At 40.1% G+C, this 14,369-nt stretch overlaps 1 protein-coding gene across 1 annotated transcript; it reads right to left on the bottom strand.

The window, feature by feature from the left end:
* Positions 1-6,287: 6,287 nt before the first annotated feature.
* LOC117293831 (fibroblast growth factor 16-like) lies at positions 6,288-13,878 on the bottom strand. Its single transcript, XM_033776287.1, has 3 exons — positions 12,869-13,878; positions 8,408-8,511; positions 6,288-8,017 (listed from the first exon to the last, which is right to left on the bottom strand). Exons 1-3 carry the CDS (start codon positions 13,326-13,328, stop codon positions 7,814-7,816), a joined length of 768 nt encoding a protein of 255 aa, XP_033632178.1. The 5' UTR covers positions 13,329-13,878; the 3' UTR covers positions 6,288-7,813.
* Between the last annotated feature and the right edge of the window lie 491 nt (positions 13,879-14,369).

The raw sequence follows: 14,369 nt of genomic DNA, 5'->3' as shown, positions 1-14,369 counted from the left end.
ACGTCACAAATTCTCAATTAACAATTCGCAACAGTTGAAATTTGCTCAACTCCTGCGAAACATTTGCAGTGAACAGAGGGCTGTGATGTCAATATTCGTATCGCACTCACATTCGCAGGAAGTATGAACCGGGCTTAAGTCATCGTAGTGTGTGTTCGAATCCCGGTCATGACACTTGTGTCCTTGGGCAAGATGCTTTACTATAATTGCTTCTCTTCACCCAGGGGTATAAATGGGTACCTGCGAGGGTAGAGGTTGATATTGTGTATTATATAACACCCAAGCAGATCCTTGCCATTTGATTGGAGGATTGTCCGTCACGTGATAGCAAATAAAAGTACCAATACACGCTGAGTCACTCACCGTGCTTTTTCGTTCCATCCGAAAAGTACCATTGCACGCTGCCAGCGTGCAATGGTACTTTTCGGATGGAACGAAAAAGCTGAGTAAAAACATCACTGCGTGCGCGTGTCTTTGGTAACGCAGCAGTGTTACTGCAAGGCATATTAGTAACATTACTAGCATTCGGCTTCTACAATTAAAAATTGTCGGCCTACGCTTTGTTTGTTTTAAAAGTTGTATCTTTCAATCAAAATGACAAAGATCTACTTGGATGTTATATAAAACAAATAATGAATGTTTTTCATTCGTGCAATGGTGCGAAAATGTTCATTCGTTGAAAGCTGGAATGTTCCATTCAACTCGGCTCCGCCTCGTTGAATAGAACATTCCATCTTTCAACTCATGAACATATTCGCACCATTGCACTCATAAACATTCATTATGTGTATATGAATAAGCCACTGGAGTGACATGGAAGCTCAGGGCTGTATACTCCCAAGATGAGGAAAGTAAGAGGAATGTTATTGGCCCAATGACCAGGGCCAAATTATATAGAGCTGGTAAGCACACAAATTTGCTAAGCATGGACTTTCGACCTTGATAAAAACAGTATTACAAACCAAATTTCCATTTGTTGCATATTTCTTGTTACTTATATTCAGTTGTTGTTTGCTGAAAATCACGTGGAAATTTGGTTGGTAATCCTGTTTTTATTAAGGAAGAAATTTCATGCTAAGCAATTGTTTGTGCTTAGCAGCTCTATGAAATTGGGCCCAGGGCACTTATGTAGAGCGCATTGAAACATTGTTGTGAAATGGGCTATATATAAGAACTAGTTATTATTACAAACTTCATATCTATGTTGGAGTTTCTTTATAATTTTCAACAGATTACCTGTATTTTTTTGTCACGTTTATTTAAACAAGAAAACATGTACTGTTTTATGTATAGTGTTTGCTGGGGAAAATTAACTTAATATTTAAAACAATAATTGAATAATCTCATTTTTCTTTAAAACCCTTTGATTTTATTGTTCTGGTCCAAATGGGTAAACAATAAATATTTTATTTATTAGTTTCCCTTTCTGATAATAATAATTAATGGTTGTTAGGCCTAAACAAGAGGTAAGAAAATTGTGACTGATTCAGATTTTTTTAAACACACGGTAAAATAACCCAGTTCCCGACGATGGTTTGTAAATAAAATTATATCAAGCACACATGTTGTGATGATGGTAATACATTGTAACTGTATGTCATTGGTTTCACATTAATTAAGATGCTTGATTGCAGACGACATTTTCGGTGCAACTAGTTGACTGGTACCCCGTGAGTGCGATAGAATGCCGCATATATTCGTAACCGGAACCAGGCAACTTTTTGACACATTTTCACAAGACGCCGTCGCGCTGTCACGTTGGACCCCCCACTGGACTGGCCTTTTTTTCTTGCTTTTTGAAGTGGAAAGTGCGATTCTCCGGACTTCACATACGTCTCTGGAATAACTGAGGCTTTCTGAAGGAGCATGTAAGTTTTAAAAACGTCTTGCTTTTCTATTACATTTTTTAGACCACTTCAAAACTAATGTTTTTAAATTTTTTGAACATGTGCGCCAAGTGTTTCATTGAGTAAAATGCGCGTGCGCAGATGATATTCGTAGTATTATGTAAACACATTGCCAGTGACAGGTTGACACGAATTTAAAAGGCCTACACCGGAAACTACTCGCGTGAAATGAATGTGTTGGGAGAATTTCCTGTTCTTTACCCCCCAACTTGACTGACAAATTTCATTCTTTTAGAGAAATAGAAACACGGTGTTGAAATGCTCATAGATTTTGCAACTCATGACACGGGGGCAAAAAGCCCCCAAGTCATCGACTGATTGGTTTTAAACTACATTTGATAAGCTTCGCAATGTGACTCATGGCAGCTAGAAACTCGATTCTCAAACCAAAAAGGAAATTCCCGCTAAGCTCATTTGGCCAATTCGCGGGTTGGGGGGGAACGGCACAGTTGTTGGGGAAGCAAGAAATCCGCTGGCGACGTTCAGAAGTCAGCAGGTGTGCTTGTGTGTCCATTGTGGGTAATGCTGTCTCCTTAGCAAAAAAAATCTGAGCTGCTGACTTTAGTCTTCAGTGTGACCAAGGGAAGGGCTTGCATCAGGAAGTAAATTAATTAGGGGGACTTACATTTGGTTACAGGATCCATTGCTGCCAAGGTGACAAGTGGCACTGTTAATCGAGGACAATGCACTGATGACTATCAATGAAGAGGGGGGGGGGGCACTACCACCCACCTCTGTCTTACTTTGGGGCGTGGCTGAAAAGTTGGATTTGGAGCTCAAAAAGCAATGAGTCAATGAGTGATAGACATGAGGGGTGGTTGAGGTGCTCTACTCTATTTTGTGTTCCCCCCTTTGTTTAGTACCTGGTTAAGTTTTGCCTGAAAGTAAAACTTCTTTGACTTGGTGGAGACCGGTCGGTTCATACTTCCTTCAATGTAAATGCGAATGTCGACGTCACAGATTGGCAATGTGTAGTTTGCATCAATTGACTTGTGCTCAACTCCTGCGAAACATTCGCTGCAAAAAACAGCCATGTGATGTCAATGTCATAATTCGCTGCGGAAGTATGACCCGGAATTAAGAGGCACTGGCAGTATTTGCAATCTCTGTACACTTTTGCTTTATTTCTTTGCGCTAGGATAGATAGTGTACAAACCTTGACTTCGCCTTGAATCAATATATACAAGTACATTTGAAATACAAGACTGAAAATATGTTTTTCTGTTGTGTCATGAAAATTATCCTATCCATGGTGTTTATGTTTATTCATATCTTCACCCATAACATGCTTTTCATGACATTTTTGGGGGTGTAATTTGATTTACACAGAATTTTTGTAAACCAACCTAATTTGTTTTTACCAAAAAATAACTTTCCTGTCCCAAGGGGCTTTTTAAAATCTTCACATCACAAAGACAGGAACTTGGCTAATTGTATTAATCTTGGTCAGATTATTTGTGAGGCCTCCACACGCAGGCTAGGTGTTATGTGTAGGGCTGCTTTCATTTCTTCTTCAGTTTTTGGTGTAGGCTACAATTTTTGTCCACTATTGGTAGTTACTCATAATAATTGTTAGCATAAGAAAGAAACTTGGTAACGAGCAATGACACGCTGTTGATAGTGTAAAACATGGTCTGAAACAATTTTTGAGAAAGAGGTAATTTCTAGCTTTAATTATTAAAAGACTTTAGGCCTGAAGCAAACAAGTTAATGTGACGAGGGTGATCTTTCTTTCATTATTCTTGCAACTTTTCACAGACTTTTTACATGCATATGTTTGAATACACCAGGTGATAACACTGGCCTTTGACAATTATCACATTAAGTTGAAAGAGTTATTTGTAAAAATTCAGTGGCATTTTTGGGGGGAATGGGAGGGGTCTGTAATGTGGGTAGTGACAGTAGAATATCTCAATCAAATAAAAGACTTTTATTTCGTACGATAGGCTTTGTACAAATAGTACTCTGCATTATCTTCCAGGCATTATTTTCTATGGTAAATTATGTGGCTCCACTTTTCAGTCTATACGAAATGAATAGCGCCCTCTATTCTCGCTGCCGCCAAAAAAGAGTAGCTTTCACCGTTCCGTCGCCAGTCTTGGAACTTGCCTTTGATTCGTGCATTACAACTAAGAAACATTTAACTGCAGTGAGCACATGGCTTTATTGACTCTATAAAGACGATGTGAGACTCCAGTTTAGTGGGGTGTTTGTTTGTTTTTGTTGTTTTTGGGTATTATAAAACTTAGCCCTTGTATTGTACTTGATAAAATAATCCTACTTTTTTCCAAGGACCAAATATCATGCCTGTTGTTATTTTGTTGTTGCTTTTTGGGGAGGGGGGGGGGGGGGGTGGCATTACAGACAAACAAAAATAATATGTACACATATAACAACGATTTCAGGTCGATTTGTAACACAACTCATTTTTTATTTTTAATACTGACAAAGTAACCAGCACATCTTTCGGTTTCTTTTTACTCATCCTACTTTTCAGTAGAGCCCTACCTCGATAATCGGCCTTAACTTGAACAATATCCAGCCCAAGCAACAACCTAATCCAAACGCATCATTCAACCAAACTTGTTTGCAAATAATTGGCGTAAATCACCTTCGAATCTTGCTTTGAGTGCCAAGTGGTAATTCGTTAATACTCCTTGAATTTGTTGTTTCCACTAACTTAAAAGATTTGTTAGCTGTATTCAAATTAAATAATCAAATACGTTAGCCAGTTTGAAAAACTCACAATCAGTTTATTTTGGCGTTCGTCGATTTAAACACTTTTGAGTTGTGTCAGAATACCGTGAGATTTTAAAATAAATAATCCATAATCTCGCCAAAATATTAAGTGAATTGGATCATATTATTGTCATTAGTATTTACAACCAAATTAACATCGCCCTGCATACTATTTCATATTATTTTGGCTTAATACTTTCACTTGAAACGTGTGTTTCTATAAAATGTATCGGTAATCAACAACAATTGTTTGATTATAAGGACACTCTTAGCATGTTAAGCATGTTAAGTAGTGACAACTACAATCTTCCTATTATGCCCAATGAACAACCCAATTCTCCAACTATACTCGGAATATTATTGTATGCATCCCTTTCTTAACAAAACCTCGTTGTACTGCCGATTACAATACAAGGTCTACAGGTGGTGGTCCAATCGAGTTTAAGTCTTAGTGTCCTACTGGTGTAAGTAGTACTTAGTCCTTAATTAACTGCACTTCTACTAAGACAAAAAGTATATTAGTACTTGAGTTATCTTGTAATGTCTTACCACTTGGCTTGCATGCAATAACCATTCTTTATCGACAGGCCTTCCTTTGTGTTTTTGTAAACATTTTAAGTTAATATTTAAATTACAGAATAACTGTGTTCCGAAAATGTTATTAAGTTTTAGTATTTACAGTACACATGACTGAGATAAACTGTCACGTGAATTTTGAGTATAGAGTCTTTACTTACACGTAATATAAATTACATGATTGTTGCAGACGTAGTAAGATTCTCACGTAAAAATTGCGGGAAAATCCGAAACGACACTTCAGCGAATATTAACAGTATAATGTTATTAAGGACTGACCGTAATGTTTGAGTAATGGGCCTACAATTCATTTAACATAGTTATAGAATTGTCTGTCAACTATAGTTATCATTTGCTAATATTTTCATATTTATAACCTCTTCATTTTCTCACACTTCTCCCTTAAAAACCTCTATACAGCGACTTTTCTTTCTCAGTGTGCACACTTCTAAAGGCGTCACACACTTTCGAAGTTAAATTCAATAAATACACCGTATAAATAACTTACGTATAAAAATATCATCATAAAAATATATCCTCGGATGTTTTCTCATAAATATTACAGAAGCACGCATCAGCACTTAGTGGGCTGTTCACAGAAAATGACTAAGTGGGACTGGGTCTCAGATCCACAAGCTTCCTAATTTAACCCATCAATATTTTAAAAGCATTCATTACTTTTTACGATGAAAGTGTACACATCCAGAGTAGGCCAGTTTTTAATGTATAATCAAACGTTTGCTAGAGGAGCTATTCGGTGGGCATTACTACAAAAAAATTGGCTCGAATCAAAATGTATTTCCCAACAGGTACAATGTATCACTACTTCGGAAAGTGTGATAGACTGGTGATAGACCACAAACACGTAGCACTTGGAACATTTTGTTTGTGAAAGGAAAAGCCAAACCCTTAATTAATAGGGACTTGTATATAGACCGTAAAGCAAAGGTAGGCCTATACGCATTTTGTTCCGGAGAGGAAAGGCCCGGGCGGCCTGCTAATAAGACCTGGTAACAGAACGTCACTCCACTTGTCTGAAATCCCTAATCTTGGCAGCCTGAGCCCCTTTTTCACGGTCGGCTGATGCCATAGAGGTTAAACCAGGTGTGTCGGCAAAGCGACTGATGTGTGCAAACTTAGTGAATACCTTCTTATTGGAATGACTGACAGGGGATCGGACACCGCGAACGGGTGGACTCTCCCCTGAGCAACTGAAGGACAGTCCCAGCCAAATTGGATACCGCCATTAACAAAAAGGCACAGCTTCTTGTCCCAGACGGAGTTTTTTTTTCCTGTATGAATAGATCAACTGTGTTTAAATTGCCGTCAATTACTTTGCATTGGGGACCAGTATAACACAGCTATGTGGTATAATATAAGCGTAATCATGCAAGCCAGTATTGGACGGTTGTATATACCGATTTTACCAAAGTATAAATCACGAACATACCACCTTAGATTTGTCCTGTCTTACTTAATCTTTTTATTGCAATCATTGCGTAGACACTGATTGAATTCGGCGGAAGTCGTCATGCCCAAATATGGAATTGAACTAATTCTCGTCAGCCAATACATCCGATTTCACGACAAATCTTGTTTGAATCCCAACACAATAAGCCTTATTAGTCTCCAAGTCATACAGCGATTAGAACATTTATATGGTTGTCCGACTTCTGCACGACCTTATGAATGGGAAGCTTATGATAAGCTCAATCAGATGCCCCAAGACCATCAATGCGTTTTGTTGAAGTCCTTACATTATTTATCTAAGATTCTTCCCAAGTGCTTAAATCAAATCGAATACGCTTTGTCTCAAATTGTGTTTGTCGGAATTGGACTTATTTTGTTGGGGACCCAATCATGATGGAAATGTGGTCACTATTTAAGATGGAAGTTGTGCGATGTCAGTTATTGTGGGGTAAAAGTCTCGCTCCCAGGGCCAGTAGTACTTAATTTTAGGGGGGAATTAACAGCGGTTGTGACAAGTTTCTAAAAAAAAACATTAAAAATGCGTGCCCTTTCTCCTGCGTGCATGGTACAACTAGATACATTCGCAGAAGATAGTCATCATTGTCTATATGTTTATAATGTGTAATAATCGTAACACATTTTGCACAGAAACAATGTTAAATATTTTTTTGTTTTTCATTTTGGATAAAATCTACTAAAGATATTTAACTTTAAAACAAATGACAGTATAGCACACAACGAACTCTCGTCAATGAGGAATACTTTCTGCACGTTATATAGATATATTTATATATTTAGTAATTGAAGACGAGACTCTGAGAGATTTAACGATAGGCACAGAAATGTTGAAGCATTATGTCTTTGGTCTGTGCTTCATCCTATACGTGGCGGTGCAGTCATCAGTCTGAGGGCAGTCTTTCTGCATTGTCATGACGTCACCGCAGGGATTCATTTCAAAACCAAAAATGCACTGAGTTCACGAGACTCTATTTCAAATTGTTCCCGGCGAGAGGTTTCAAATTCTGGCTTCCCACACCACAAAGCTGTAATAATTCCCGTCGATAGAGAGTTCCTCGTCTCATTGATTTACACCTGTCACCTTAAGATGATTGTTACAGGAGCTACGAGTCTTCGATGGATACCAAGAGAAACTGCGCCATTTGGTGCCTTATCTTTGTCTTGTTCCCGAGCCTTGTCCTGCCGTCTGAGTTGAGACCGATGTACCACTTCTTTTTGCCTCCAACAGGATGGTGATCGGAAGAGAACACAGTGTAGAAAGTCTTCAAGAATCTCTCCTCAAATGTGCATTCGTGCGTGTGAACAGGCTGTATGTGGGAAGAACAATGGATGTGATGAGTCATTTACGTCAAGAAGACTGTGGCTTTTGTTTTTTTGTCAGTTTGTTATGGATTATGTAACGTTTTTGGTATGGGTATACACGAGCAATTGTTTCATTGGTCAAGATCCATTCAACATATACGGTCGCACTAAGTTTTCATAAAGAAAGATGGCAAATCTGTTGAGAATGTTACATCTCATGCTGTTCTCCATAAAACAGAGTAGAATATTGCGACAGTCTAGTCTGTAAACGTTTTGAACGGACATCGTCAAAAACAGTCTTATCTCAAACATACCAGCATTCAAAGAATGCACATTTAATAGATAGCATTTGTCGTAAGAATTATTGATAAATACATGAAAGACCCATTACTTACCGATGGGAAGAGTTTGCCATGTCTATTCATGCAAACGTACATTCCGCTGAGTACACCTTGGATCTTGACTCGTCCAAACGACGGCGTTGTTATCCGCAAGTGAGCTGCAATAAATAAAACGAAAACATTTTCAAGCATTATCAAGGCGTACTGGACCCATATATCAAGTATATGTCAAGTATATGTCTGATGAAGACGATCAGAGCATTCTGACCGAAATTTTGACTCGATGAACCACCGGTTCTTTTTAAAACCATTAGAACTATAAAAAAAAAGAGGAGATATTCACATGGTGTTACTGCAAACCTCTCTTAGTTATATTTAAAACCAGTCTGTCGCGCTCACACAATATTATTCTTGTTAACATTGTTTTAGAGTATTATTATAGTATGCACTGAAGTATAATCTCGGTCTTAAAATGTTGGTACAAGAGTGGACGTCTGAATCCTAGTTTTAATCGTGCATCGAAAGGCCAAAGTGTATATGAAAATGATCAGCGACCTCACTCGGTGAGATCGCGCAGCAGCTCCCCAAAGAAAACAACTTTGCACTTGCAGTGTACTTTGCTTTAGTAAGTGAATAAGGGTTTGTTATGTATTACACATTTGAAGTGGCCAGTCAAGAAAACAAGACGAAAGGTAAAATACACCACCAAAGTTATATTTTTACACTTTCTCAAAATTTTTAACGCAAAGGTTGTTGTATCATATAAGTCTTTGAAAATCATGAGATTTTTTTAAAGATTTTTTTAAATATAATTTTGAATTGAATATAATTATTTCCATGGCTCAACATGAAAATAATACACCGCAGTTTCAATGTAATACACAGAACATAAACCCATTTGCGGAATGACTCAAACCTCACATGGAACTGCAAAATCACAAAATTAATCATTATTGCGCAATAAGAACTACTCTTTGGTTTTTAAATTGTATTTTCTTGATTGTTTCTTTATTTCTCATAATTCCGGCAATAAGCTGTTAAGGATTCTCAAACACTAGAAACACTTGCTATGGAGACGACTGCCACTATAATGGAGTGGTCAAATATTGGAATTTGGGCGCCGTTTCTTAGCCAAGTGCCTGCCAAAGTGCAGTTGCCAGAAATATAAATCACAAATCCATGCTGTCTCCAGCACGGTTTGTTTAACCGGTGGTGAACACAGCCAGTTTCGTCTGCCAGTCTCTCCCTCTCTCTAAGTTTTGGCGGGAGACCGTTATTTCGAGCCTTTTTTGGTGAAAGTTTGCACATCTTTCGGTGTCATCTTTCGTGTCGATTGTGTGCAGACGAGAATTAACGGTAGACTCGGCGCCGCGTGTTGGGAAACTGGAGCAGTCGCCAATGAGTCTATGCGCATGGCACAGACCATCTTCACCTCTTTTCTTATTTTTCTACAAGAAAGATGTGAGCTGAATTGCAAACGAAGAAGACATAGTAATTTCGGCGAGCCGGTGGCAAGTCTTGACCAAACTATTATTTGCAACTGTGATAATGAATGAATATTCTTAGACACGGATATGTTGAGTACATGCATTGTGGCCACGTAAATTTGAGGTTATTTTTGTTATCGTCCCGACACCATGTCTTATCGATACATACTACATCACGCCATGGAGCTCCATGCTCACACCCAAGCCGATGCTGCCACACTTTCTTATAGATAAGTTAAGGAATGTCTCATGAGTTTAAAAGTTCACGGTGATACCGATAGGCTATTGCTTTTCAATCATTATGCATCAGAGTGATATATTTTGGTCATGTTTGTTCATTATGTGCCGTTGATGCAAGTGGGGGACTTGAGGGTGCAACGGATATCCCAATGATAAAATTGTATGCATGCATCCCACCCATCCCTTTTTCTTCGACAACCTACATCAGGTGCAGCCCAACTCAACTCAATCAAGAGATCAAGTCCCGACATCTGACAACCGAACCACCCTCCTGGAATATCAGCCTCAATAAATTGCTCAACCCTTGAACTTCAGTCTTGTACCCGTCTCACCATTCGCAGGCCAGTAACGAATTCTGAGGGGGCAATCCTTGTAAATGTAAAACAGGTCAAAGTGGGGACACAGTCGACCAAGTCTCGCCTGGTAATCCGACAGCGAGCGCAGCGGCATATGGTGACGGCATGTCCCCAGTCTCTGGGTCACGGACTATCCGCGTCGGCGGTGGGCCTAATTGCTGGGGATTTTTGACGAGTTATAATTTTCTCAATCCTCCATCAAATATTTAACATCTCCCAGAGTCTTATTTTGTGTAACTCTGTGCATTTAAGGAGACGGTTGATTTTTGAATAGAATGTGACGACGGCTACTTTATAATTAGCTGCAAAGAAAATTACCTATCGGCAACTCTTGACCAATCAAAGCAATGGGTTGTCTGACAGTTTACACAATTTCAAAGCGTTGTGAGGTGAATTTCGAAAGGTTCTTTGAGTGCCAGAACAAAAGTAGAAAGCAACAACAACAACCACAACATGGGCATCTTTGAACATAATCCCCAAAGAGGTGCCGCTGAAGCCAGTCTTATTGTCCATTTCGGCCCAATTCAAGTGGTTTATATTGCCAAACCAACCAATCTCCTACCCTCTTGAATTTACACGCACACTGCTGAAGGACCTAGTCTTTACGTCAGAGCTATTTACGTACACCGGTGGTTTACAAGGGCCGAGTTGACAATACCAGGGTTTTCAGGCAAAGGGCTTGTGTTGCTTGTATAATGATTACCAGGGATTACAAAAGGGGCATATAGGCCGTTTTGTCAACATAGCGAAAAAGTCATTTAGATGAGTATATCTGGACAGCATTTTGACGTGAGACGGGCGCGGCACAGTTTGAATCGCAAAGTTTCAAAAAGGATAGTTGTCACTTACTTCAAACTCTTGAAATGAACTCACATAATAGGGAATTGAACCGGGCAGCTATGACTACACGTATTGTGTTTCATAACTAAAGTTTGTCCGTTGTTGCATTACAAAACCATATTTATCGTCAAACACGGGAATCATAGAAGTGGGACTTGATGATAAAGAACACCCTCCCTCATGTTTACTTAAAGAAGGTAACTATAGCAAGAAGACTGAGTGAAATCTGGCCGAGTAGTTTGGTTGTTGGGCTGCTGTACATAAATGCTGCAAGATCCAGGTGTCGAAGACCACTCGAGTAACTTTTTTTCCTCCAGGGCCCACTTGAAATTAATGAGGGGTCCCTGCTCTTCGAAGGCTGTCGACCCCGTGTACAAAAAGGCCGTGTCAAAGTTCGCACATCAATTAGAGAAACTCGCCCCGAAATGTCTGTCGGGACCCACTAACGTTGGAAAGCGACACACACTTTTTTTCCATTTCGCGGTATGTTCTCTTTCATGTCAATTTCAGCGTGAATAAGCTGGTGACGCAATTTCTGTGGTGTGAAACGGGAATTTTGTTGTGGTGCACAGGGCACTCCCTATGTAAGAGAAACCCCTCCTGTGTATGCCGTAAAGAGGATGGTTCCACGCGGGACCCGTCTTCAACTTATTTGCCCAAGGAAGTTAGCGAACCGAGAGAAGGAACAATATCAATGGTACAAGAAGAAAAATAGCCACGGGGTCTATTTCACCGGGCACTCAACCGGCCCTAATTACAGGCCACTTTAGGATCATGTTTGTAGTCCGGCGACGCGTCCTGTTCGAGGAAAATCCGTCCGTCAAAAATGAAGTTTGTCGCACCCCTTTTACTTGGTTTTATTTAGCCGCAACACCTTACATGTACCGGTCTTATAGTATTCATACTAATTATAAAGACGGCACTCATTATGATACCTCTCAGGAAGGAAATTAACTCAAAGAAAGTATTCGTCTGCTGAGACTTTAAATAGAATAGTTTTAGATATTCATAAAAAATCGAGCTATTCTGGAGCATTTAACTTTTTAGCACGTGGTAAATGACCCATTGGAAAAATCACAAGTGGCTCCGATTGATTTCGCAGCTTGAGCGTTAATCGGGGAGGAAGTGTGCAAATGACCCCAGCGTCTATCGTGCTGGCATCCTCCCGACGGGACGACTCTACCCGCCAGGGCGGACCGAGTACCCCTGCCGGTTACTCATTCCTGTCCCACGTTCAACTTGTAAAACTAGTCAAAATTTAGGGAAGGAAATTTCTGTCAACCATGGTGTATCTATACGTACACCCGACGTGGTTCATCCGTCCGATTACTTGCAAAGAAATTGTGTCAAACCTGCTTTCAATAAAATATAAAGTTTTTTTCCAAGGACATGAGACAACGCACGGTGTGTTTTGAGTCGTTGAAAGACCTTCGGAACTATGATGCATGGCAACGAACAAGTTTACGAGCGAGACGCGTGCGATTTCAACACAAGCATTACGCCGTAGGTGATTACAAGGCTATAAAAGTATAAATTGATGCCTAAAATAATGATCACATATTATTACATAACTTAATTTAATATATACTTACTGTAAGGATCTGATCTATTTCTTGCTCCATGGATTGTTTCATTGTCATAGATTGCAAGCCAATAACCAGTTCTGCTGTATAACTGTTTCAGCACATTGGATTCATACTTTCGGAATCCTTCTCCGATCATCCTCCTCATTCTTGTGGATATTCTGTTGTCCTCCACAGACGTTTGTACCGTGCTGAGGATGATATTGTTCCTTTCCACCACCGAGATGTTCACTTCTGTATTATGTACAACGTTTTTTGTAATATCGCCCTTTGCGAGCTCAGTACTTTGAGTTGAAGGCTCATGGGTTTCGGGCAGGGCTTGCCGCGTTGACACAACATCAGCAGCAGCATTGAAAGTCGGTGTGGGCCTGCTTGAGGATAATGTTAAACAGAGAAGGAGCAACAGTGCTCCGATGTGCATAGCTCTCCTGCTCGTTCCTACAATCCAACTTTCCATTGCGTTATTCATCTTGATATCTCTCGTGCGCTTCCAAATTAAGCGCCAGCAGACAACTCTCTCGGGGCCCGCAGGCAATACACACACAACACGCACTAAACAATTTGGAGACACTAACTCCGAGCACAAGAAGTTGCAGCGGTGCGTCACGTAAAAGTTTCCCTGTCTGTCTGGTAGGTAGCGAATAGAGGCCGGCTAGTCCAAGCAATATTATCCTCTGCCACGAGGGAGAAAGATGCTGCAATGCAATATAACCTCAGAGTAGAAAAAGGGAATCCGCTTAGCGTGAGATGTGCACACTGTCACGCACTTGGCGAACTTCTCGCTGGCCCAGCCAAGGATATAGATAAACGCCCGGGGAGATTAGGCCTCTATATATGTACTTCGAACTCCGACATGTAAATAAGATGAGGTCATTATTATCCCAGCGCTCAGTGTGCTCGCTCGCCGGTCACGTGTGTGTGATCTCTCCTCCTCCGCTGGCAATCAGACAGTTTGTAGATCCGGTCATAGAGTCGATACGTCAGTCACCGCTGCGGACGAATGGTGTTCCGCCAGAAGCGTGTCGGCCCGCGGCAAATCGTGGGGGTAACCCTGTGTTTAGGAACCAAAAAAAAACAATAGGAAACTGTTAACCACACGTACACGTAACAGGCTATTAATGAAGTAATGTTTTGTTACCTGTCAATAACACACTTACACCGGGAAGTCACTAACACAAGGAAAAACCCTTGGCACTGGCAGAACATGCGCGCAAGTTGCGTGACGTATTTTAATCTCTGATGTCCGTCCTATTTCCTTACCGCCTACGAACCATTTAATCAGAAAAAAATAATACAGCCAAGTAAGAAGTTTCCGCCGGAAGTTGTATTTTCCCACCAATGTTCTATTTTCTGATTCCGTGGTGTTGCGGAAGGACATGCGGTCGGGGAAGCCGTTTTATACAATAGGTTAATGAACATCGGAACAACAACATGACTCACAAGTGATTTTTCACTTGGTGCATTCCCCATCAGTCTGCAATCAAATTGGTGCGCTACAATTAGGCACTAA

Source organism: Asterias rubens, chromosome 8 (genome assembly GCF_902459465.1).
Source record: "Asterias rubens chromosome 8, eAstRub1.3, whole genome shotgun sequence".
Classification (NCBI taxonomy): domain Eukaryota; kingdom Metazoa; phylum Echinodermata; class Asteroidea; order Forcipulatida; family Asteriidae; genus Asterias; species Asterias rubens.
The sequence above is the reverse complement of the archived record's forward strand: the minus strand, read 5'-3'. Positions and strand labels throughout refer to the sequence as shown.